The 27182-nt window shown below is 40.2% G+C and overlaps 1 protein-coding gene across 1 annotated transcript in view; it reads left to right on the top strand.

Moving 5' to 3' along the window:
- MDN1 (midasin AAA ATPase 1) overlaps nt 1-27182 on the top strand; it is a 174321-nt gene that overhangs the window by 132146 nt on the left and 14993 nt on the right. The window contains 23 exon segments of the mRNA XM_029911939.1: nt 289-384; nt 650-744; nt 1245-1369; nt 4230-4379; nt 4646-4755; nt 5198-5271; nt 5499-5694; nt 8376-8535; nt 8678-8824; nt 11108-11234; nt 12867-12972; nt 13714-13829; nt 17239-17724; nt 18491-18720; nt 19634-19780; nt 19976-20148; nt 20844-21005; nt 21513-21650; nt 22191-22332; nt 23180-23355; nt 24487-24630; nt 25967-26102; nt 26770-27101. Of these exon segments, the coding sequence (XP_029767799.1) occupies nt 289-384; nt 650-744; nt 1245-1369; nt 4230-4379; nt 4646-4755; nt 5198-5271; nt 5499-5694; nt 8376-8535; nt 8678-8824; nt 11108-11234; nt 12867-12972; nt 13714-13829; nt 17239-17724; nt 18491-18720; nt 19634-19780; nt 19976-20148; nt 20844-21005; nt 21513-21650; nt 22191-22332; nt 23180-23355; nt 24487-24630; nt 25967-26102; nt 26770-27101 (3768 nt within the window).

Here is a 27182-nt window from a genome sequence, read left to right on the forward strand (position 1 = left end):
CTGTTCACTGAAGAGTGATGCAAAGTGCCATAAGCACTAATGTTGGCTGAAGCTCTTATATTTGGGCCGTGTGTGATGCTTTTATGTGTTGTGTAATATTGGCTTTCGCTGGTCTAAATCCTAAAATGGAGAGGCCATTTTAAAATAAAAAGGTTTTCTCTTTTCCAAAGAAGGGGAGCACTCATGTCGTTTGAATGTAGATTAGCTCAAACTCAAGTGTTGCATGTGGGTTGACCAACTACTCTGAGTTGGAAACTCCATCTGTCACTTATGTATTTCTTGTTGCAGCTATTGGTTGTGATGGACAGAATCCGTAGCTTCCCACTCTCCAGTCCTCTCTCAAAGTTCCTGAATGGCTTAGAGATTCTGCTTGCAAAGTCACAGGTAAGAGGCGAAAGGAAACCATTTTAATTTCTCAAGTTAATAGCTCACCTGCAGGTAAAATCGTTGGCTGTGGCAAGAGACAGTGACCTAAGTGTTGGTACTATAATAAAACCAACATAGAGCTTTTTGTGAAATCCAGTGCTGGTCACAAATACATGGGACATGAGCCTGTGTGGTAAGGGAGGGGGAATATTCTGTCATGCTTAATGCCTCTTCCTCTCGTGCGAATTCTCATCTTCCATAAAGTGGAATTTCTCTCTTTCAGGACTGGGAGGAGAATGCAAGTCGAGCTTTGTCTTTGCGGAGACATCTTGATTTGGTCACTCAGTTGATCATCCAGTGGCGTAGACTGGAGTTAAAGTAAGAATAGTCAGTTCCCTACTGTTCGTCATTTCTTTCTTGAGTGTCATGCACCATTGTCTCCATATCTTAAGCTCTTAGTTTTAATGCAGTATCTTCAGAAGACTGAATGTGGATCATGTTTTCCTGTTGTCTGCCACCATGCTAGTCAGGGTTGTTGCCTTGAGTGCCACATTGTTGTCGGTTGGGGGTCGTTTGGTGTTTGCTCAGCCATTCTGGGGAACAGGGTGGTCAAAAAATATTTTCAGCCCTGACTGGCAAAATACCTAAGCCCTGATGCCAGTGGTGGCATTGGTTGTTCTTCAGGTGGTAGTGAACTTAAGTTGTGAACTTAAGTCGTTAGTTTTCCCGGTTATGTAATCTCTTACTTACACACTCAGTTTTCTGCTTGAAAATAATCCTAATTTTGACAGAGATAAGGAATAACAAATGTTCACCTTACTTCAGAGTCTTAAGTATATAAATAATTACCTTGCTTTCCCTCCCCCACCTGTTTCCAGCTGCTGGTCGGTTAGTCTGGACAATACTATGAAGCGGCACACAGAAAAATCCACAAAGCACTGGTTCTCAATCCATCAGATGATTGAAAAGTACATGCAAGAGCAAACTGAGGGGAGCACAGAAGGTAACTATTGTCCTGCTAAGAATGTATAATACAGCTCCATCAATTAAGGGTGCACAGTTAAGCACTTAGACAGAAAATACCACACAACCTTAATTCCTGCTCCCTTTGGTGAATGTGCTATAATAATGTACATGTTCACGTACTTACTATTACTCAAATACAATGTGTATTGCATATTTATTTCTGCCACTTAAGTACACATCTCACAGGAATGTGTACTCCTCTCTCTAGTACAGGCACCTTCCCAGTTCTGCTGCTGCTAAAATGCCTGTGATAAATGACGAGTTAGAAATAGAACTTCAGCAATCATGTATCACACTAAGTGGTATATTTAAGCTGGGGGTTCTGCAGGAGGGAGTCTTTCTCTGCAGCCACAGAAGGCACGTTGAGCTCATAACCTGAGTTCTCTTCTGCACACCATACAAAGTGCCCTCTGGCTCTGCACACTCACAGTTATTTCATCACATAGCATGCACAGCAACTGTCCTCAGATGTCTACTTTACAGGCTTAGTGTAAAACAGCTGCACATGCTCAGCATGCAATTCTCTAAAGCTGCAAAAGTAACTTCCTCTGCAGCAGGGAAGGACTCCCCTTCTTAGAGGGATATTTTCATGCCGAATTTACCATTCAAGCTCAGCTGTATTGATTCTAGGACTGTTCAAAACAAGCCCTTGATTTTTTTTCAGTCAGAAAAGTGGTTTTGCTTCTCCCTACCACCACCCTGCATACTCTCCCGATACTGGTTCCATTAAGCCACTATCCTTAGCACTTTCAAATTTGTCTGAGACGCCCCCCTGCTATGAAGCTTACAAGGAACTGAACAATTGATGATCTCTAGATTGTGAGGTACTCTGGGATGGTTGAGAATTATTTTATTCATAGAGATTAAAAATAAAAAATGATTTGGAACCATCAAGTTGTGCATGTACCTGGCCTCTGCAATCATATGAACTCATTACCACTCATCTTCCTCTTGCCCTTCTATTGTTGTGGCTTGTTTCAAATTAGAATGCAAGTTTTTTCAGGACAGCGAATATCTCTCCCTGGGTTCATACAGAAACTAGGGCTGTCAAGCGATTTAAAAGATTAATCACAATTAATCGCATTGTTAAACAATAATAGAATACCATTTATTTAAATATTGTTGGATGTTTTCTACATTTTGAAATATATTAATTTCAATTATAACACAAAATATAAAGCGTACAGTGCTCACTTTATATTTATTTTTTATTACAAATATTTGCACTGTAAAAAAACAAAAGAAATAGTATTTTTAAATTCACCAGTACAAATACTGTAGTGCAATCTCTTTATAATGAAAGTTGAACTTACAAATGTAGAATTATGTAAAAAAAAAAAAAAAAAGGAATTCAAAAATAAAATAATGTAAAATTTTAGAGCCTGCAAGACCACTCAGTCTGTCGTCTTGTTCAGCCAATCGCTCAGACAAACAAGTTTGTTTACATTTACAGGAGATAAAGCTGCCCGCTTCTTATTTACAATGTCACCTGAAAGTGAGAACACGCATTCGCATGGCACTGTTGTAACCGGCGTCGCAACATATTTATGTGCCCGATGCACTAAAGATTCATATGTCCCTTCATGCTTCAACCACCATTCCAGGGGGCATGTGTCCATGCTGATGACGGGTTCTGCTCGATAACAATCCAAAGCAGTGCGGACCGACGCATGTTCATTTTCATCATCTGAGTCAGATGCCACCAGCAGAAGGTTGATTTTCTTTTTTGGTGGTTCGGGTTCTGTAGTTTCCGCATCGGATTGCTGCTCTTTTAAGACTTCTGAAAGCATGCTCCGCAAGCATTGTCCCTCTCAGATTTTGGAAGGCACTTCAGATTCTTAAACCTTGGGTCGAGTGCTGTAGCTATCTTTAGAAATCTCACATTGGTACCTTCTTTGCATTTTCTCAAATCTGCGGTGAAAGTGTTCTTAAAATGAACATGTGCTGGGTCATCATCCGAAACTGCTATATCATGAAATATATGCAGAATGCGGGTAAAACAGAGCAGGGGACATACAATTCTCTCCCAAGGAGTTCAGTCACAAATGTAATTAACGCATATTTTTTTTAACGAGTGTCATCAGCATGGAAGCATGTCCTCTGGAATGGTGGCCGAAGCACGAAGGGGCATACAAATGGTTAGAATATATGGCACATGAATACCTTGTAATGTCGGCTACAAAAGTGTCATACAAATGCCTGTTCTCACTTTCTGGTGACATTGTAAATAAGAGGGCAGTATATCTCCCATAAATGTAAACAAACTTGTTTGTCTTAGCGATTGGCTGAACAAGAAGTAGGACTGAGTGGACTTGTAGGCTCTAACATTTTACATTGTTTTGTTTTTGAGTGCAGTTATATAACAAACAAACAAAAATCTACATTTGTAAGTTGCACTTTCACGACAGAGAGATTATACTACAGTACTTGTATGAGGTGAATTGAAAAATACTGTTTATTTTATCATTTTTACAGTGCAGATATTTATAATAAAAAATAATATACACTTTGGTTTCAATTGCAACACAGAATACAATATATATGAAAATGTAGAAAAACATCCAAAATATTTAATAAATTTCAACTGGTATACTATTGTTTAAAAGTGCTATTAAAACTACAATTAATCACGATTAATTTTTTTAATCGTTATTCCCTTTTTTGAGTTAATCGTGTGAGTTAACTGCAATTAATCGACAGCCCTGACAGAAACTAGCCCGAGGAAGCCAGATCCTGATTTGGACTCTCTCACAATATGGATTATAGCAGCCAAATGAAAATGTTCAGTTGGAATTTTTTTTTTTCTTCCTTAAAATCCCACCCTGATGAAATCACAGAAACCAATGAGCAGCTGAGCTTAACAGTGCTGGTCCACACACTGCAAGCTTTTATTGAAGGATCTACCTTGGGGGAATTTCATACACGACTTCAAGCACTGTTGGTTTTCCACTGTCATGTCCTGCTAATGCCTCAAGTAGAAGGAAAGGGTAAGTACTTTTTTATCATTTTGTAAATGGGGCTATAACTTGCTCTTTAGAGCAATAAACTATCCATGATTCCAGACACTGGAAACTGATTACAAGAGTCCACAGGTGCAACATACAGCTCACTTACTGTAGTGCCTGCTGCCCTGCTTTTCATAGTGTTTCTATCAGTATTGCTGGGTTTCATGAATCCAAAGAGATGGATGTTGATATTGAAGAAAATGTTACCTTTGAAAGAAGCTTGTTGTTACAGCTCTCTTCTCTTCCAGACATGCTGTGCAGCATTCTTTGGAACCTATACAATTATTACAAGCAGTTTGCAGAATGTGTACAGGCCAGGATAACTGAACTTCGTCAGCCTATAGAGAAAGAACTTAAGGTAAGAATAGAAGCTTTCCTCAGACAATGGGCTGAATTGTCCAAAGGAACAGTGAAGCAGGTGTCATTGTTTGAACTGTACTGAATAGTTCTACTGGTTACTGAAATTCCTATGGAAGCCTTCCTCACACTCCACCTTGTGTGAAAATTAGCTGCGTGGGAGGGTTGGTTGCAGTTTTTGTCTGGAGTTAGTCAGTTCCACTTAACCAGAGAGATTACTGCAGAGTGATGAGGCCCATATGGATCTAACCACGTTGTCTGTGCAACACTTCAAGCACAAATGTGTACACTAGCAGAAGGTGAAAATGAATGCCTTGCTATTTGGGGCTGTCAGCTTATCTTAACACATCCTTTTTTTTTTTTTTTTGGTGATTGCTTTTAAATGCAAATACTGCATTGTGTTTTTAAGGAATATTTCATTAGCAGTTTCTCTTCTATTACAGGCATTTGTGAAAATTTCTAAATGGAATGATGTCAGCTTCTGGGCTATAAAACAGTCCGTGGAGAAGACACACAGGTAACATGGAAATTTTGGAAGAAAGGGACCATTTTGGGATCCAGTGTGGTAGACTGTGTATGCACATACTGTATTTCTAACTTCCTACTAGTTGGATTCTGTGCAGCACTGAGCTTGTTATATCACTGGGGTTTCATTTGTACCATAGAACCATGTCTGCTCTCAGAAGATAAGAAAACTTCAAGAAAAGAACGTTTGATAATCTTGTGTTTTTTTGTGGTGATTAGGACCCTCTTTAAATTCATGAAGAAGTTTGAATCTGTTCTGAAGGAGCCCTGTCGACCTGCCCTGGTTGAGAGTGATAAAGAAGAAGCGCTAGACTGCTTGGAGAGGCAGGAAAAGTCTGAGAACAAAGAGACTAAAGTTCAAAGGTTAAACAGCATACTAAGAAAAACTTTGTCTGCTAGAACAGATGCTGCCCAGGTATCTGCACTTCTTATTCTAATTACAAGCAGGATATGTTCTGCATTCTGATTTGAATGTCGATTTTGTTTTTATGTGACTTTCTGAACAAGTCCGTGCCAAAAGTATCTTCTTTGAGTGTTGTCAAAGTTTTTTTTAAAGTACACCTCTACCCTGATATAACACGAATTCGGATATAACGCGGTAAAGCAGCGCTCTGGGGGGGGTGGGGCTGCGCGCTCCAGCGGATCAAAGCAAGTTCAATATAACGTGGTTTCACCTATAACGCGGTAAGATTTTTTGGCTCCCAAGGACAGCATTATATCGGGGTAGAGGTGTATATCTTTTGTCTTTCAGTTGTGATTTGTGTGAGAAAATGGTGGGTCAAGAGGGAGGGAATGCGATGAATATGCTTAGCGTCAGTATTGCACACTAAGCTTTGCCATGCAGAGTAATCTATATTCCAGTTAAGATCTGTTAGTGGATGTGTACATTATCTCCAGGTAGTCAGGCATTGGCTGTGGTGGTCTTTTACCTACCTAGTCAATACAATAACAGTGACAAGGAAGATGGCTTATTTTGCCTTTCTGTCTGAAAGGGCTATGGTATTAGGTGAGGAGGAGGATTTCTGATTTAAATAAATTGATAACTCTTGGCCTTCCTGGATTCAGCTCTAAATTCTATTAGCATATAATCCAGCCAAGAGGGGAAGTTATCCAGTTCACATTCTGAAACAAATTCATGTTCCCATTGAAGTATTAGTGTTTTAAGGGTTAATAAATTTATGTAATAAATAAATACATAAAATTAATAAATAAAATCTTTCTGAAATTCCCGAGAATATTAGCTTGGATGAAATTGGCTCAGATATTCCCATTTTGCAGTTTCCTGGATTCTGTTCGATTTCTTCACACTGGGAGAGTGTTTTTTTTTTTTTCTTTCTGTCCTTGCATTTTTACTTCAGTATGGCAATCTGAGAGGGGATCTGATACAATTCTAACGTGGTCACTTTTACGTTATTGTATTCCTTGCAATAGAAGCATATACTGTTGCTGATTATCAACTATTAGCTCGTTTTACGAGTTTAATGATGCAGATAATTCTGTCCTGGAAAGAATGAAACAACCACAGCAAGCGATAAGCGAGTTGAGAAAGCCCTGAGGAATAACTGTTAACCAGCCCAGGGGATAACTCCGGACACTCTGTGGTTTATAATTATGCTACTTTGTAGTTGACTATTAGCCTCCATCTGAGTATCTTTAAAGCTGTTTGCAGATACCAATTAAACTTTTCAGTCTTTCATTGTGGGGGTTAATAAGTATGGTGATCCCTGTCTTGTGGATTGAGAAACTGAGATTTATATTGCTACTTACCCCAAGTGTTGGTGTGAACAAAACATGAAATTGAACTCAGTATTTTGATTAAGCCACAAGACTTTTGAATTATATGCTGACTAGATATAAAATGTTTTGGGTTTCAGCTGTATGTGGAGCTTTAGTATTGGTTTACAGCAAGTTGCTATGATTAAGGCTAAGATTTTGTCATGGATGTTTTTAGTAAAAATCAGACTGGTCACAGGCAATAAAAAAAAATTAATGAAAGCCTGTGACCTGTCCCAGACTTTTACTGAAAGTAACTGACACAATGGGGCTGAGCTGGGGGGGAGGGAGGAGGGTGGGGCAAGGGGCCATGGCCCTCCCAGTTTTGAAAGTGAATGGGCGTGGCCTCCTGCCCCTCCTCCCCCCCACCCCCGAGGCCCTACCCCCCATCCAGGCTGGAAGCTGGAGCCCGGTCCAGGTAAGAGAAGCCCAGGGAGCCTGGGCAGCTGTGGGGAGCCACATGCTCCACCTGCCCATGGTGGGAGAGCCCAAGAGCAGCCCCCAGCCTGTGTCCTGGATCCCCTTCCAAGGCAGGTGGAGGGTCCGTGGCTCCTCACAGCTGCCTGGGCGGCTCTTACCATGACCTGGCTGTTTGGCTCCTGAGGCCCTTCCCCCAGGCCAAGCTGGAGCCAGGTCAGGTTAAGAGCTGTGTGGGCAGCTGTGGGGAGGTGTGGACCCTGTACCTGCCCTGGGCTGGGGACACGGGGGGTGGGGATACGGGCCAGGGTGGGGCTCTTGCCTGGGTGGGGCCTTGGGGGGAAGAGGAGCGGAAGGGGTGGGGCTACAGAGGGGTGAGCCTAGTGACTACCCAACTTTTAGGAAGAATCCATTGCTCCTGGAACCCTGGGCAAGGAAGGGGAGTCCAGCACCCACTGCCACTGCGGCTGACAGCTCTGGGGTCCCCCCAGCACCCACAGTGGCTGGGAGCTGCAAGGGCCCCCACCTCCTATGGTGGCTCAGAGCTCCAGGACCAGTGGCTCAGAATCAGGGTCCCCACCTGCGACAACTGAGAGTTCTGAAGCCAGTGGCTTGGAGCTCTGGGTCTCCTGTGGCTGAAAGCTTCAAGTTTCCCCACCGCCCACAATGGCTCGAAGCTCTGGGGGTCCCCACCGCCTATGGTGGCTGGGAGCTGAGGGGCCCCCATCACCCTCAGGGCTCAGAGCTCCAGGGACCCCGCTGGCTGACAGCTCCAGCCACGCCACCCCGGGGCTGAAGTGGAAAATGTTACGGAAGACACAGACTCTGTGACATAATCTTAGCCTTAGCTATGATCCACGTGGAGCTGTATGTTGATATGGATGCTGATTTCTTCCATTTTCACAGACTGTGCTCTCAGAAGAATGCTATGGTGGAGTTATGTTTGATACAGAATCTCTTCAGTGTCGTTTGCCCAAGCTCACAAAGCGAATGAAGATGTTGTGTGCAACTCTTATGAAGAAGAACTCATTTCTAGACCGGGTGGAGAGTCTTGAGCAGTTTACAGGGGAGTATTGGAAACACATGACTACCTGACCAAAAAAATCTAAGAGCATTTTCTTAATCAGCTATGTATATAGATCCTTTCCATAATTAGTTTATGCATGTTGAGGTTCCAAGTCTCTCTCCTTCTACTGTCTCCCATACAGGTGATATCATTGTCTCTGTGCTTGAACTGCAGAATTTAACAGTTAATCAGGCTGCAGATAAGGAAAAGCAGAAGTCAGAGGTCAAACATATTCTTATGCAGAAACAACGGGCCTTATCAGATCTCTTCAAAAGCCTTACTAAAACAGGTGAGATTTACTTTAAATGTGATTGGGTTAAAAATTCAGAAGATGTAGGATAGAATATTTTTGCTAATAAACACACACATTGAGTGATACCAGTTTCTTTCTCCAAATTGAGGCATCGTGCATAATGTTTTCATGAGCATGTAAACCTGTATTGAACTGTTTTGGATTTGTGAATCAAAGCTTCATGTAGGTCAATATTTTGGTGTCAGTCAGGATTATTAGAACAGTCTTTCCATTCGATTGTGTTGCATTACATTATATGCAATATGATCTCTATTTCAAAGCATTTATTTAGAATATTTAGCCAGGGGCCACTGTCCTAATTTAGAAGTGGGAGGGGACTCCGTAGCTCATACCCATTCACTGATTCAAAGCTAATGTGAAATGAGTTGGTGATTCCAGTCTCATCCCTAGTGAACAAGGGTCTACATTTCAGTGGCTAGTATTGTTAGAGAAGCTAAGGAACGAATGGACATGAAGGCTGAACTGCTTGCCTGGGGAACAAGGGTTCTTGTCCCTTAAGAACAAGCTAAGGCATGTTAGAAAGACAGTGCAGGAAGTTTTAAAGATAAATGGAGAGCTCCAAAGCTACTGGTCCAGCACTGTTTCCATTCTTGTCATATTGACTCATTTTCATAAGCTGTCCTGGGTCACTGAAATTAACAAAATGTGTAACCTCCACACAAGCAAATACTTCTCAGTGCTTCTCTGTGGCCTCTCTTAGCTTGGTCATTGTTTTACTGGCCCTCAGGCCCCAGCAGCCTTCTCAACAGCTTCCTGAAGCTTTTTTAAATCTCAGCTTTTCCCCAGCCTTACATCCTACCCAAGTCTCTCTTGCCCATCTCTTGGCTGAGTAACTGTGTTTACAGTAAGTGACTTTATAGACTGACTGACTGGTAGAAGCTGATTGCCCAGTTTAATGGCCTGACACTTTAGGCTTTTTTTGCCTTACATGTGACTATCTGTGGTAAACTTTAAATACTTTGTAATAGGCCACAATGGATGGCTGTTGTCAACATTTTCTTTAAACCTTTTCTTTTTCCCTTGTCCCTATTCTACCAATCTCTAGCCAGAAACATAGGTTTGCAAGTCACAGTGTGGCTAACTCTTGTGTATTTTATCACGAGTCTTATATTATTTGGTGTCTCTTTTTAAAGCCCCAGCTTCTGGAGGCATGTGGTTAGGTGAGATTCTCAACTTTCATTTAAAAAAAGTTAAGTTCCTAGGCCTTATAGTTGCAGAGAGAACCTTGAAAGTGTGACCCTATTGAGTCACTAAAGTGTGCCGTAAAGGCTCAGGTCAGAAGGCAAGTGAAAAGCATTAAATGTATTATTTTTAAAATCTCATGATTACTTTCTGAGGGGCTTGACTCATGATTTTTTTGTGTTGGCAATACTTGAGAGAGTGCATTTCTCAGGGCATGTTGTGTAAGTAGTTCCCAAAATACCAAGATCAATTTTATTTAGATGGCCATATACATGAATGGCTCTAAGTGGAATGTGTCCCCATAGATGGACTTCCTGCTTTTGATAGTGGTCTGTGATAACTCTAGTGAAATAGATACTTTGCAAGAAGGTTTCTGGTCAATGGATGTAATGTTGTAGGCAGGTGGTGGTGTCTGGTAGCTAGGGCACTGGACTGGGCATCACACATGGGTTCTATTTCTGCCTCTACCACTGCAACTCCATGGGAATTTAACCTTTCTGTGCTTTAGTTTCCTCACGTACGATGGGGAAAGTGCTGCATGCTTGCTGCTGTGGGTATTCTCCATTTTGTTTGAGAACTTGGTGTATGCTGTTGTGACTTGAATTTATTTGATGCTATTATATAATAATTTGATTATAAAAATTATATTCACAAGTGCTTTGAAAGTACTATTTAAGTTGGCTTGTGTGAAAGCAACATTACACTTAACCCAGTTCAAAACAACTGCTAGAACAGGGTGAAGACTGATTGTCTTTGTCCCTGGTTTTATTTGACACTTCAGTTTTTGCCTTTCAGATGCATGTTTTTTGGTTTGCTTCTGCCATGGCTTACTACTCTTACCATTTTCAAATCACCCCTAAGGTTAATGTCTACTTGTCTTCATTCAGTACTTTCCTGTGTGTTTCTCCGTCATGATCTTGAATTAGCTACTAAAGGGCTGTTGGCCTCAGAAATATCTGAAACCTTTTGTGTGTGTTAGCGTAATTGGTACTGACTAGGTCTCATACTGTATATCAAAGTACCAGAGCATGAAGACATGATATAAGTGGGGTTTTTTTTTTTTAAATGTCTTTCCAGGTTTGTCATATCGAAAAGGCCTTGCGTGGTCTCGTTCAAAAGACCCTCAGGATATGCTTTGCCTGCACCCCTTGGATATACACAGTGCACTAGCCCTAGTCAACTGCACACATGAATTGGATGCCAAGTACGTACTTTTGGATTGTAATATTAACTGTCAACATAACTTACTAAATGAAGTGCATCTGGAATGACTTGTTCTGCCTAGTCTTTCTGGATTATTTTTAGGGTTTTTTTTTCTTACATCTATGAATTACTTTTACTTTAACTATATGGTCAGTAAACCACTGAAAATGTTATTCCTATTGTAGTACCACCTATGATTTTACTATAACTAAAAACACTTGAGGGGAAAATATTTTTCAATCAAAATGGAAGTAGAAAAACACTTAACTTTTTTTAACGAATGTTTAGGAATCTAGAACCATAGGAATTCCTTTTCCAGATCAAACCAGTGGTCCATCTAGTCTAGTTTCCTGTCTCCAACAAATGTATGAGAGGAAGATGCAAGGTCTCCAAAGCAGGGAGTTATGGATTAACCTGCCCATAGGGAAGCATTTTTCGTAAACCCCTCAGTCAGACGTAGTCTTATGCCCTGAAGCATGAGGGTTTATATCCCTTCCAAATGTAGAGGTTTGTTTATAATTTTACTTTCTCAACCACAAAATAAGGACAAAGAGTTCTGTACTGGAATCTAGACTAAGGGTATGTCTACACTGACACTTCGTCAGCAAAACTTTTGTCGTTCAGAGGTGTTTAAAACCCCTCCCCCGCCCCGCTGAACGACAAAAGTTTTACCGACAAAAAGCACCGGTGTGAACAGCACTTTGTCAGCAGGAGCACTCTCCTGCTGATAAAGCCGCTGGCACTGGTGGGGGGTGGACGTTTTTTGTCGGCAGGAGAACCCTCTCCTGCCAACAAACAGCAGCTACACTGTGCGGCTTTTGCGGCACGGCTGTAATGGCACATGCGTGTGTAGTGTAGCCATAGCCGTAGTCATTTTAAAAAATTCCAATTTGGGGTCTGTCACGGAGTGTCGGGGAGTCAGAGCCCTACACCCCTCTTCCTGGGATTCACCGTGACTCTCAGCCAGCCAGTAAAACGGAAGGTTTATTGGACAATAGGAACGCAGTCTACAACAGAGCTTGTAGATACAACCAGGACCCCTCAGTCAAGTCTTTCTGGGGGGCAGGGAGCTTAGACCCCAGAGACTTGGGGTTCCCCGCGTTCCACCACCCAGCACCAAACTGAAACTAAAAACTCCTCCAGCAGCTCTCTCCCCCACTCCCCTCTGCTCCTCCTCTCCTTTGTCCAGTCTCCGGGCCAGAAGGTGTCACTTCTCCCAACCCCCCTCCTGGCTCAGGGTACAGCTCAGGTATCTCCTTGCAAGGGCAGTCTCCCATCCCCAATGTAACTCCCATGCTCTGTCACAGTGTCCCTTTAAATTGTGTAGTGATTTTGGAATGTGACATAGGGATGAGTTGGGTCACCCCAAGTCTCAATTATAATTGCTACTCAGATTCTTCAGTAGCTTCAATTTTTTTAGTATTTTCCCCCTTAAAACAGCCATGGAGGAACTGAAAAACTTTGTTTACTTATGTGATCGATCATTTATTTAATAAAGTTGCAAAAAAATTGTTGGCTAGATGCACGGATAAATCCAGCTTCTCTAAGCTTGGTGATACCAGGCCTGCTGTTAAGCCTTCCAGGATCCTGACGTTGTGTATCTTTAAAGTCAGACTTATTCATATTCTTTCAGGTTGCTGACAGAGATTTCGTCTGTCTGGGATGGATGCCAGAAGTACTTCTATCGATCTCTTGCACGCCACTCTAGGCTTCAGACAGCATTATTAGCACCTGCCAAGGTAAAGGAGTAACAGCAAGCAAAAATGGAGAATGCTTTTTATCTGAATTTTATTTTACGCCTTTGAACTTGGAGTTGGGATTTGCTGATACTGAAAGGTGGCATGACTTGAGTCACAGTCATAGAAGGTCTATGTTTTATTTAAAATCTGGTTTAGGGACAGCATTCCAACTTAGTGATTTAAAGCTATCGAGAGTCTCTGGCTTTGTGAATATATAACTTAAAAAATAACCAAAGATGTTATTTAATAATCTATATTGTATGTACAGCATCTTTCATCCCGAATTGCTTATTGCATTGTACATATACAGGAATCCCATTATCCTTTCTTGCACTGTGGAAAATATTTAGGTAGACAAAATCCAAATTATCCAGTGTGGAATTTGGTCAGTACAATAGCATTGATATCTCTACTTTCATGAAAAGTGCTCTGGGATATATAATGATCGGACTTGGTCAGAGCCTCCATTCTGTGTCTCATGCAAAAGATAGCACCTTTAACAGCAAAGTGCCTATACCTTGTGTGAGCTTTAGTTTAGTATTGAAAGGGAAAAGAATGGTTCCTGTTAAATCAGCACCACCATCTGCAGTACCTGAGTCTTTCCAGGTATTCCCTCATCCAAGCACTGACTAAGCCTGATAATGTTTTGCATGTGATCTTGTTAGATCTCACAGTCCAAGGCAGTGTGATGTAATTGAACACAGTTTTAGTCCCTTTGCTTGCTCTCCCGCCTCTCTTCAGGAAATTGGACTAGGTAGCATTGATAGATGTAAAGGATTCACTGCACACCTTATGAAGACGCTTGTTAAGCAGAGGAGCTCACTCACTGCCTTGACGGAACAATGGATAATACTGAGGTATCTCACATTTTATTAGTATAGCCTTATTTTAAAATGGTGAAGAGGAGGTTGACTATAAATATTTAAATTTATAAAAGGATGGAAAATTGCATGATAAAAGGAATAGATTTCTCTTCTGTTTTTTATTTTTTGCCTATACATCTGATGTCTCAAATAAAAGGAAAAGAATTGTAATTAGACCACATTTGTCCCCGCGCTCAGTGCAAACATCAATTTCAGACCAACATTCTGGACTCTAATGTGTTTAATTCAGTAAACTAACAGCTCCACCTTCTGGAATTAAAATGTGGAGCAAGAGTCACAACTGAGCTCAAATCTGGGCAAGCAGATTGAAAATTTAGTAAATGAGTAGCCTACCAAGAATCAAAACATTTAAGAGAAATGAGAGAGCTACATAACTGAAGACCAGAAAAGAATCACAATACAAAATTATATCAACATCCTTTGATTGTCAAATATAAGCCATTTGATAGTGATAGTGCCTTGTGATCTGACTTAAGTTTGTTTAATTTATATCTTAGCTTGTCAAGTTTTATTGAAAATTAGTTGGCTAACAAGTGGCTGACACACATTAGTCCTGGGGGAATTCTGCACCAAAAAATTAAAAATTCTGCATATTTTATTTGTCAAAATAACACAATACAATCATACCAGTTTCAATTATTGTGGTAATTTATTTCAAAATATCTGTCAGCAAGTATGTCTGTAACAATACAGACCCCCCAAAAAAAAAGATTCTAATATTTTTTTGACAAATAGATTCCTTACTAGGCATATTAATATAGAACTTTGAGTAATTCACTTAAATTACAATACAAAACTATATTTCCTGCACTTGTCAGAAGCAGTGCAAACACTTGGGGGAGTCAGGGGTAACGGAGGAGCTGAGGGAGAGGGGAAGGGCCTGGGAGTGAACCTGGAGGGTGTTGGGTGTGGGTGGGAGAAGGTTGGGGGGGGGGGCGAGGATTGTTAAGGAGTTGGGAAGCATTCCCCATGCAGACCCTGGCTGACCCCAAGCCTCTCCCATTCAGTCAGGCACAACTGCCCCTCTCCCTGAACCCCCCAATCCCATGTTTCCCTGCAGCCCCCCACCCCCAGGCTCAACACTGTCACACCACTAGCTCCTGAGCAATGTTCCCTCTAATTTTTTCCATCAATGTGCGGGATAAATTTTGTTATGTGCACCGAGGTAATATAAGGATGTGCGCCACCAGTAGAAACAAAAAAACCTAGATATAATATATATTTTTTAAAAGTTACCAATAGGGATAATTGCTCCAGCCAGGACAGGTTAGGCATTTTAGACCTCACTACTCAAAGAATTTAAATTTAAGTGTAAGTGAGAAATAAAAATTATCGAATGCATGGACCAGTCAAAAAACTAAAATAACACACTTTGAAAGAATAAAATTACAGAGAATATATGTGCATTGCAGGAAGTACTCCTTCTCATAACACATGAACTAGGGGCCACCAAATGAAATTAATAGGCAGCAGGTTTAAAACAAACAAAAGGAAGTATTTTTTCACACAATGCACAGTCAACCTATGGAACTCCTTGCCAGAGGATGTTGTGAAGGCCAATACTACAACAGGATTCATAAAAGAACTAGATAAATTCATAGAGGGTAGGTCCATCAATGGCTATTAGCCAGGATGGTCGGGGATGGTATCCCTAGCCTATGTTTGCCAGAAGCTGGGAATGAGCGACGGGGGATGATTACCTGTTCTGTTCATTCCCTCTGGGGCACCTGGCATTGGCCACTGTCAGAAGACAGGATATTGGGGTAGATGGACCTTTGGTCTGACCCAGTATGGCCGTTCTTATGAAGTACCAAGAAGTAACAACAATAATAATACAAGTATGTGTTGGGAGGTGAGTGTGAAAGTGTGTGTGTGTGTGCGCGCACGTGCGCGCTGGTTGTTGGGGAAGTTTCTGAGAGATGCCGTGCGCTGTCTCTTTAAGGCACTCACTGAAAGCTCTCCTGCTCTGTCCTGAGCCCTGTCTCCCCTCCCCCACTCTGCGGAGATGGGGTAGGGGGAGAGGGAGAGACAGAATGTCTGTGGGGGTGAGTGTGACAGAGACAGAGATTGTGTGAGCTGGCTGCTGGAGAAGCCTCAGAGCATGTCTATACTTACCAGTAGATCGGCACTGCTGCAATCAATGCACCGAGTGTTGATTTACCGGGTCTGGTGAAGACACGCTAGATCAATCGGAGAGCACTCTAGGGGAATTCTTCAGCACTGGGCATGCATACAGTTTTTTTCCCCCCACAGAAAATACATTCTGCCCCAGAAGTGCTGTGCAGCTGGCTGTTCTGGGGCAACAGCGGCCTCTGGTGGGCAAAAGGTGGAACTGCAGTACTTCTTGGGCAGAACGCTTTTTGTGGGGGGGGGGGGGAGGTTGGAATTATGTGGTTCAGATGAATTCTGTGCATCTGCAGATGTGCAGAATTCCCCCAGGAGTAACACATGACTCTCTCAGTGAAAATACGGAAACCTCAGCAGAGTATAAAAGAAAAATCTTGTATAGTTGGATATTTAATTTGTAGGGGTTTGCAGCGCTTGGGCTGAAAAAAATGATCACTAGTGCACAATAAATACTTGACTTTAGGCATTTTATTCCACTCTGTCACTTCTGGATGATTTACTAATATCCCTGCCAATTCCACTGTCTTGCTCATGCACCCACAAATTCTTTCTGTAACACTATAGGACTGTCTATGATGTTGAGTTAGGGACTGTTCTCTTAGGTTTTTGTACGACTCCTGATCTGAATTAGAGCCTTTTGGTTCTACTGCAATGTAAATATTTAATTGATATTTTTCTGTACTTCACATAATTCCTTGCAATAGTCTGATTGTATAAAGTATGCAGAGATATTTAGCTGCATTGCTGTCACTTGAAATTTATGGCAGGTTCATGTGATCATTTTTCATGAGCTCTCTACCATACAGCATTTGGAAAATGCTGGCTTGGTAAGATGTATCCACTTTAAATAGTGGAAGAAAGTGAAGAATAATTGAATGTAGGCCAGGGAGCTTGTTAATCTTAATTGTTTTTAATAAACCTGGAGTATTTTGATGGGGAGGATCTCAAGAAACTCATGTACAAAATATGGGGGGGGGGAGGGAAATCATTAAACAAAGCTTCATTTTCTAGCTTTCAAGAGATTATTGCAAATCAATCAGAAAATATATTGAAATAATTAAAAATATCCTAAATGTCCTTAAATAAAAGTTATTTGTATCTGGATGGGAAAAGTGATGATATTATAATAATATTTTACATACTTCTGATTTTTATAGTGTCTTATTTCTAAGATTCTACTTTAAGGAAATGTGATTCCATATTTGAATACAAACAGTCTTTTTAACCTTTCTTCTTGTATGACTCTTCTAAACAGGAATCTCTTGAGTTGTGTACAGGAGATTGATTCAAGGATGAATGTTACTAGAGAATATAATGTAGCCTTTCCTCCTCAAGATAGTATTCAGCAGTGGACTGAGAGACTGCAACATCTTGCCATGCAATGTTTGATGGTCATTGAGCAGCTATCTTGGTTTGTACAGTGCTGCCCAAGAGAACAGTCGTTAATCTGTAGTCATGATGTAAGGACAGATATGAAAACAAACATTCCCCAGTGTAAAGGATCTGAACAGACTCTGGAAGATGCCCAGATGGGAATACCTGATCTAATCCAGTCAGAGCTAAAATACCTATCTCCAGTGGCTGCAGAACAACTGCCCTCCGGATGCAGGATGCGAAAACAGGATCAGCTGTGGCAGCAGTTGTCTGCAAGAGTGACTGAGATGCTCGCGGAGATTAAAGCCGTGAAAGCAGATATAGACAGCATAAGACAACAGTCTTGTGAGACCTTATTTTATTCCTGGTGAGTTGTGTGCATGCATAGAATTGAAACACTTTCTGTGCATTTGGAAATTCATAAGATTTAAACAATATACCCAGGAAGTAAATTAAAAAGCTTGCCAATATTGCTGCGTTTTGAAATATTTTTTAAGAATCTGAAAGGTATACTTTTTTCCTGCTTACTTTTAACCTTAGAAATATTTGGGATGTCAAATCCGGCCTTTCCTGATTTTGTTGGAGTACTTGTTGGTAATCTCAGATAGAAATTGGGGTGTCCCACATCCTTAAGTGAAAGAGGCAGGCTTATTGAATCTTTAACAAAGATTTCTTCTCCTGCTAAATGTTTCTCTGTTGTTTGAGTTAAATAGTTATTAACAAAAACAAACAAATTCTTTTAAATAATCCAACCAAAAATTCCTTGCCCTCTGTTGCTCAGCGTTTGTCTCTGGTCTCCAGTGATATCATCCCACTGGTTCTTCTGTTGTTCCCAAAGTTCCAATTTAGACAAGGCATGAATTTCTCATGTAAAAATACAAGTAGAAATTTTTTTTTAGTTTAAAAAAAATACCACCCCAAACCACCATCACCACCACCTTAAGCTTTTTTTATACATCACAAAGAAGCAAAGCAGTACTTACTCCATCTGTCCTTTTCAGGACAGCAATATTATACTTCGTATGGGTGGCATCAGTGCTTGTTTCCATGACTTAATCTCCATTTTAAAGAGTAAAGGCATAATTTTAAATGTATGTTTCTTTCAGTATTATGCCATTTCTTTCTTCTTATAGGAAAGATTTTGAAGTTTGCAGTTCAGGGCTGAGCTGTTTGTTGAAAATCTCAACTCAGTTGCAGAGCATAGAGTCCTTATATATTCTTCAAGGGATGGAAGGTAGGAAGTCCACGAAGCAGATGGCATTAATCAAGAGCCTAGAATACATCCAAGCGGAAGTTAATAAAACTGTCGCAGACTTCACTACCTGGAAAACCCAGCTTCTCAGTTTGACGTCAGACTGTGATGGTAAGGACTGCTCCTCTAAGTCTTGAAATTTAAGCGAGAATTCAGGACATCTGAGTTGAAATGTGCCTAGGGCACACTAAAACTAGTTTGGTCTAGTCTGAACTTTTTGTCCATTGCAAAGTCATCACACAAATTGTGTAGTCTATAGTGTCTGCTTAATTTTGTAGCTGTAGGATTAAGATTAAGGATTAAGAAAAATACTTTGGGAGGGATGTATGAGGAAACTTGCATAGTGCCAGTCTGCACTATGCGCACCATAATTCCATAAGTGCAAATATTCACCCGCACAGTGTGGGAGAAAATTAACGCACTATTTTGTTGGCTGTTGTCTTCCATGAGCTTGCTTTGAGCAAGTATTTTTTTAAGCCAAAGAATTGTCAATGTATTGTGTGATCTTTCAGAGTATCTCTTTTAATGATGGGCAAACCTCCCACCTTTCATTTTGGCTAACCCCTGAAAAGTTTGAATGCTTTGCTAAGAATTTTGAGGTTCCCTGTTACACAATCCCCCACTACCTTTTTAGAGATCTCTCTGGTTGGTCCCAGATGCACCAGTCCTTTTAAACCTCCCATGCTTTTGGACTCTACCAGTCAGTGTTCATTGGACACCGAAGTCTTAACCCAGATGCTGGGGCTGGAACCGCTGGACCACTGCAGGGATGATTAAATGCCTCCTTGCCCAAACATTTAAGTCTGAGTGCTCTGCTTCTCTTTGTTTAATGAAGCTTTCAGCACATCCCTAATAACATCTGTTGTCTATCCCTGGAAAAGTGTAACTCTCCAAATTTAAATAAGTGCCAGTCAATGTATCATGTAGAGCAATGTGTGCTGTATATGAGAAAAACATGACGACTAATAATGCATTTAAATTTAATGCATTCCCATGTTAAGTTGGCAATTTTATCTTTCAAAAGGGAACCAAGAATCAGATGATGGGTTTGTGGAACATTTCTCGGTGCAAGTAGAAACTGCCATCCATGTTGTCCTGTATGCCATCCAGTGTTTAACGGAGAGAAAACAGGAAGAAGGAAAGGAGGAAGAAAAATGCTCAGAGGAAGATGGTAAGTCCGTGAGTGTAAGTTATGCACACCTAGATTACCCCTGTATTTAAGTAGCCTCTGTTACTGAATGTCACAGATTTCATGTTAATTGAAACTACCTATGAAACTTGATAAGAATAGGAATTGGTGGATTTCTTACTTTGAGAGTCTAGAGACTGTTTTTGGTAACTTTGTGTTTCTGTATTTCTGTCAAAGAGGAGGAGGCCTCAGCCGACAGACTCAAGTCGGGGCTTTTAAGTAAGCTCTTGGATGAAGACCTCTATGCTGATATGAGTTCTCTGCATGTGCAGAAAATAATTTCTGCCATTTCAGAACTCCTGGAAAGACTGAAATCTTATGGAGAGGATTGCACAGCAGACAAACGCAAGGTAAATTCATTCTTCCCTTTCTCTTTGTATTGTGGTCCCAAAGGAAGGAAGATTTGAACATGGGTTCATAAATATTCACCGTCTCTGCCTCACCACCTATCCCATCTGCATTTATCCTCAGAATTGGAAAAATGTGTGAAAACAGGGCAGATCAAAGTGCACTCAGAACTTCCATTGCACGGTAGTAGGGTCCACATGGGCAGTTAATGCCTAGCAGACTAATGCAAGGTAGATTTACATCCCAGCTTGCTACCGAATAACTGTTCTTATAGACAAGCCTCTGCTTTTTATAGGGAAAGAAAGGTTTAGCTTTTGTGAAATGCGAAAGATAGAAAAAAACACTAGAAACTGAAGGAATTTAAGTAAAATATCTCCATTGGCTGTGTATCTGAAAAAAAAAAATACATGTATTTTTCTAGGCTTAAAATTGAGTTCTTTAATACAAAATAAGTCACTTCATGCCACACAATTATTTCTTGAGAATAGATAGTTACAATACATTTTTAGGGTGGAGAGTTTCTAAAAGGCACGTGTTAAACTGAACTAGATTTATGGTGCAGACACATTAGTTAGTCAAGGCAGAACATGATTTAAGGATTGATGTTTTCAGTATTGTTACCCTGTCTGAGGACTCATTTTAATGTAGATGGAGTTATATGACTGGAAGCTCTTTTTCCCTTGTCTTTAATTTGCAGTTCTTCAATCAATCCTGCTACTTACTTGTGCGCCTAATGCCCATGCTTTCCAAGTATTCAGATCTTATCTTGTTCTATCTCATTGTTTCCTTGGCATCTCACAGAAGTACTGGGAAATTGCTTTCTGTTCTAACCAGTATATTTACAGAGCTCACCCAAAAGGTAAGAACCTTTAGAGAAATTATTAGATTGATATTAATCGTACATAATGTAGACAAAAGTCTACAATGGCTTAAATGTAAATATACACATTGTGTAAGTACAGTTTGAATTTACTTACATATTTCTAAAATTTGCTTTCTCTGTTGATTTTCAAGAGATTTCAGGGATTTTCTGGTTCATTTCTTGGTTGCATGTAGCAGCAGCATGGTAGAGTTACAGTGTGCAGGCTGGGATGCAAACAAAAAATGTGAAACTGCTTAGAGATTTTGAGTCTTTTTTTAAGCTTTTCATTGCTAATGAAACAATTGATTTCTACTCAGGTTTATTCAAATTAGCACAAATCTATATTTCTAGGAAGAAATACTGTAGGAGTAGGGCCAATATAAGGAAATGGGTCTCAAAGTATAACACTTCTTGTTCTTATTGTTTAAAATACTCACTTATACTGTCTTTACTGTCAGTACTAATTTTTGACTCTTTATCAGTAAATATGTTTCCCTTTTGTAGGGATTTTGTCTGCCAAAAGAATTAATGGAGGATGCAGCAGGAGAGGGAGCAACAGAGTTCCATGATTATGAGGGAGGTGGTATTGGAGATGGGGAAGGCAAGAAGGATGTGAGTGACAAAATAGAAAACGAAGACCAGGTATGTGTGTGTGGTTTGGTTCAAGGATAACTAGAAATGAATCGCTGGTCAGTTATTTGAAATCAAGATTTATTTTGAAGATTAGCATAAGCTGCAGCAAACCAAATTTGTAGTATACCCAAACTTTGGTTACTGTGAGTGGAATTTGTTGTAAATTTGGTCTTTCAGAGTAAATTGCTTTTTCCTTCTAAATTCCACCAGGGTAAGATTCAATGTTTAAGCAGCAGTCTTGGCTCCTGTAAATTGCTGAACACTGCAAAATAGTTTCTGTTCAAGTTCTTTTTGGGGCCATTTTTACCAATAAAAAGGACGGTAGAAAGTAGAAATGTTCAGACCTTCAATCCTGAAAAATAAAACACACAGATTGTGTTTAGATGAAAGAAACAAATGGAGATGTTACTGACTGCTTTACTGTCCAACTAAGAAGTTAGGTTTATATCAAGGTAAAAATAGTTACAATGAGTTAGTTATCAAGGTAATGTTAAACCCAGCATTAATCTTGAAAACAAACCCGTTGTAACTGTTGATTTAATAATCCAGGTGGAAGACACTTATCAAAAAGGTCAAGAAAAGGAGAAAGAGGATCCAGAGTCCAAACCAGACATTGAAGGAGAGGACAATGCGATTGAAATGTCAGAGGACTTTGAAGGGAAAATGCATGATGGGGAACAAGACAAGAAAGGTTTGTTTCTTTCATTAAGGCAATCTGGTAAGATTTCACTCTTGTAGTTTCTAGAAATGTAATTGACTAGTTCAGTAACAGTTCCTACTTTCACATAGCAAAGCATATAGACACTCTTAAACGAACTCTAAGAATAGAATAGAAAAAGTCAAGTGTAAATAGCAACAAGTCAGAGTTACAAAACACAAACCACAGCCAACTTCACAATCCTCAACTGTAACAGATGCATGGAACTGGAACAAATGAATTGGCTGTCCTTCCTATTGTTAACTGACCTATCACAGTGCTACAGATGGGTTAATGACTTCAGATGTCTTTCAAAGTAATGAGTGTTTCAGTAACTGCCAATATTCAGCAAAGCTATAATACATTTGTACAAAAGAAATAGGCTGTTATTGACTTTTGAATGTCACTTAGGAAAATAGAGCTAACTTTTTAGGGGGGAAATTTTGATTTTACAATGCTTTATAATAATACATAACAAATTTCACTTAGCTAAAAATCCTGCAGCAAAACACACATTCTTGCTGTGCAGCAGCATATTGTAATAGAACTTGTGCAGGATAGACTTGGCAAAATTATTTCTTGCCTTAATACATCGTGTCTACATAGAATCACCAGTTGCTTCTAAACAGGCTTCATGTTTGAATTGCCAGAGGCTATCTTTTAGTGCTTTTCAGAGTAAAGTTACATTTTGGAAAAGTCCATAGTCAATGCATTTTCTCATCAATGTACTTTAAATTATATATATATATATATATATATATATATATATATATATATATATATAGCACTTGACAGAATCAGTGTTACAACATGTTCCATTGAGTTGTGGTTTTGTACACAGAAGACAGTGAGAAATCAGATGAAGATGAAGAGCTGGATAAACAGATGGGAAATCTTGGTGATGCTGAAGCTGATAAACTGGATGAGAGGCTCTGGGGTGATGAGGACGACGATGATGAAGAGGACAATGACAATGATGACAGTAAAACAGAAGAATCTGGACCAGGAATGGATGAGGTAAAAAAACAAAGGGAGATCAAAAGAAATAAAAAATAGTACAACGTTATTACCATGTGTACAACAGTTTACTCCTGGGTGAATTCTGCTCCACTTTGCATGTGCAGAATTCATGTCACCTGCAGAAAAATGACTTTCTGACAGGGATGCAAAGGGAAGCCACAAGAGCAGTCATGTGACCCTCCCCAGCAGTATGTTTTGGGTGCCCATGATAGTCGGCAGAGGGGTAAATCACTGTGGGGCAGAGGGCGGGACTGGGGAAGACCCAGCTGGTGGCTTCTGCCCTGTGCTGGGCTCAGCTCCTAGTCCTGGCTGGGCTGGGAGGATGGGACTTCCTCTTCCCCTGTACGGCATCCAGGGCCGGTCAGACCCACCCCCAGATTTCTCCACAGGCTGCAGGAAGCTCTGCAAACTCCCAGTGATCTCCTACCTCTGTGTAGCCAGTGGCCTGTGCTCCCCATGCCATGCTGTAGCCTCCACATTTATTTGACAAATAAAATTTGCAGAATTTTAAAATATTGTGCACAGAATTTTGAATTTTTTGGTGCAGAATGCCCTCAGGCATAACAACCTCACTAACTCAGTGTGACCTAGAGTATGCAATCTGACATAAAGGGGGAGAGTAGTTAAATTCTCCCTTCAAATGATGGGTGTGTAAAATGGAAGCAGTAAGTGTTTGGCTCTTGTCCCTAATTCAGCAAACCCAGATTTCTCCCTATTCTTCAGAGTTGATCTTCAAGAGTTTGGACTTTCTTGACCAGCCTTAGGAAAGCAGGTGATGCTCATAGTTATAGCATGATATGGTGAGTTTCAAACTCACAATGCAATCACATGCCCAACTGAATTAAATCAACCTGAACCAAATGTGTCCCATGTGAACCTTTTGCCTAGCCCCGATGTAAGGTTGTCCATGCTTGCTGAGTATGGGCAAGTCAGTCATGACTGTAGTAATTGCACATTAATTGAAGAAGGTAACCACTTATGTAGTAGCCTCTGGCCTCAGAAGGGGGCAATTTGAATATATCCTAAATGTGTTTGGTTTGTTTCCTGTTGGATTTGCGGCCCTGTAATTACACAGACTTCTTAGCATTTTGCATAATCACTTTCTGGATTTTTTTTGTCCATACTCAGGGTGATTCCGAGCTTGTTGCAAAAGATGACAACTTGGATGCAGGCAATAAAAATGATAAAAAGAAGCCATCTAAGGATGAAGAAAAAGAGGAGCAAGCAGAGGATGGTGAAAACAAAGAGAAAATTCACGAACAAATAGATGAGGTAAAAAGGTTTTAAAACAGAACTAAGAATACTGCACTTTAAAGGGTTTTCAGAAGCCTGTAATGTTGTACTAGTTGTGCTAAGGGCTGTAATGGCATATTACTGGTTAATTAAAAATATATATATATATTTAAAATAAATTAAAAATGTCTAGCCTAGTTTAAAAAAAAATCAAGATTGTTACAAGCCATTTATTATTTACATGGGAATACTGACCTGCTGTTAAAACACTCCTAGTCCATTATGTATTGCTGAGAACTTGAAGTGTTTTTATCTAGTAACTGAAGAACCTTGCCAAAAACTATACTATGTCTTAGTGATAAAAATAACATTCAGTATACTATATATATTCTATTGCTCCAAAAGTTAGAGATTCCCTGCTTTTGTTTTTCTTAAAAATACTAATTGATGGTCAACACAGTCACTACTTTGCAATGAAGTTTGATGATCCGCAGAGTGCCTCTTCATTCTGTGCTATTCAGAAGTTTTGCTCTCACAATTCAGTGATATTTATTCCAACTGCTGCTTATTTTGTCCTTGGAGATTCTGCACAGGAGCCAAAGTGCATTTGCCATAAGGTTTTAAAAATAAAGAATTAAGTACACCTACTTAGTTTCATCCTAAACTGTGTAGTCTTTAGTTTTCGTGACTTTCTAGGTCTGTAAATTGTTACTCCTCAAAAACCCATCTATGCCAGCCCAAACAATGGATATGCATCCTAGTGATGTGAAATAGAGCTGGCTGGCTTATCCTGCTCTAAGACTTTGAACAATAAAAATTATATTCTAAACACAGCAGCATGATGTTTTGATTGGCACAGCAGAGCTTAAAGAAAAAGCCAGAGTAGTGGGTAAGAAATACTTTTCTTTAGCATCCTCTCTGCTATTCAGGCAGCTCTAGAACAGACGTCAGGGTGCATACTTTAGAAAAGATGTAGCAGGCAGCACCTGTTAATTGAGGATGGCAGCTATACAGCCTGAGCCACTGAGTCTTTGAAAAGGTATGAAAGGCTTCCCCGGGGGCAGCTTTATACAGTTCTTGAGGAGAAGCGTCACCTTATTCAACACAAAAGGTAAAGATGACTGCTGGAATTAATCTTGATAGAGAGCAAGGTGTCTTCACCAAAAAGAATATGCTGCTTTAAAGCAATTTCAAACTGTTCAGGCTGGCCTAGGGACTTGGAGAAACTAATTAGTAGAAATTACTATTCACCATATTTGAATGCAAAATTTAATGTGCCATATATGTATCTCCATTTCCCAGAGAAATTGCTTCTTAACCCTTTTCTCCTTCCCCTCTACTTTACAATATGTTGCTTTCTTCTCCTGCTTTATAGCGTGAATATGATGAGAATGAGGTGGATCCCTATCATGGTAAGCAAGAGAAGCAGCCTGAAGCTGAAGCTTTGGACCTTCCTGATGACCTGAACTTAGAGAATGAAGAGAGGAGCGATGAGGACAAGGAAGGAGAAGGTACCAACTAAGAAATTGTCTCTACGACTACCCAGTAGAGAACTATTTGAGAACCTCAAATAGTGAGGAGCTTGAGGGAAGAGTCAGATAAGATCCCTTGTAAGAAAATCTGCTGCACAACAACTCAAATGTACCATTAAGACCAGAAAATAAAAATTGCTAGTTTTACATACTGGTTAGTTCACAGTATGTTTTGGTGTCAGGAATTGGACAGTAGGGCTGGATGAGAGTCTATTGATTACAATCACCTGTATGGAATACATTTTCTCTCATAATTCAAGTGTTTCATCTAACTTATTCCAGGAGTTCATCTAGTAGCGATGATTCAACAGCCTCTTTAGGCAGACTGTTTTATTGCCCAGTTGCTGCATTCTCTGTACTTTTCTATAGTACCTCCAAGTATCTGCACTTAATAAAGTCTACTTAAAGCTGAGAAAATTTAGATCAGGACTAGTTAATAGGAATAGACCCTGATGGGCCCTTACATACATACCTGTTGTATTTCTTAGAGAGGAGGCAAATGGTTGAGATGTCATAGATTCTGCACACAAGGGAGTGCTGTATTTTTTTTCCTGTTATGATTTTGAAGCACTAAGCTTTTTTTCTTCCAGTTAGGCTTTCTCTGTTTGCTGAAAGTTTTATATCACTTCCTTATCCTTTAATTCAGAGGAAGAAAATCCTTTTGAGATAGAAGAGGAGAAGCCAATGGATTTAGATGAGACTGAAAATGGGGAAGATAAGGATGGAGAAGATAAGAATGGAGAAGATACTCAAGATACAGGCAGAGATCCAGAGCCAGCTGAAGGAGGCACCTCTGAAGATAAAGCAGAGGGTGAAGGTGAAGTGGGGGAAGAAGATGATGACCAAGAAGAAGGAAATACAGAAAACTCTGAGGAAAATGAAGAGGAGGAAACACAACCACTGACAGAAGATAAAGAATCTGCTGAAGAGGAGAGAGAGAAAGGGATTCCAGCTGCTGACCAAGGCCTTCAACCTCAGGTTAAAAAAACATGTTTTTACTTTATATGGATAATCAGGGTTTCTTTTAATAAAATTTAGCAGAGGAATTTACCTTTATTT

The sequence above is a fragment of the Terrapene carolina genome, unplaced genomic scaffold, assembly GCF_002925995.2.
Source record: "Terrapene carolina triunguis isolate 2854851 unplaced genomic scaffold, T_m_triunguis-2.0 Scaffold42, whole genome shotgun sequence".
Lineage (NCBI taxonomy): Eukaryota > Metazoa > Chordata > Testudines > Emydidae > Terrapene > Terrapene triunguis.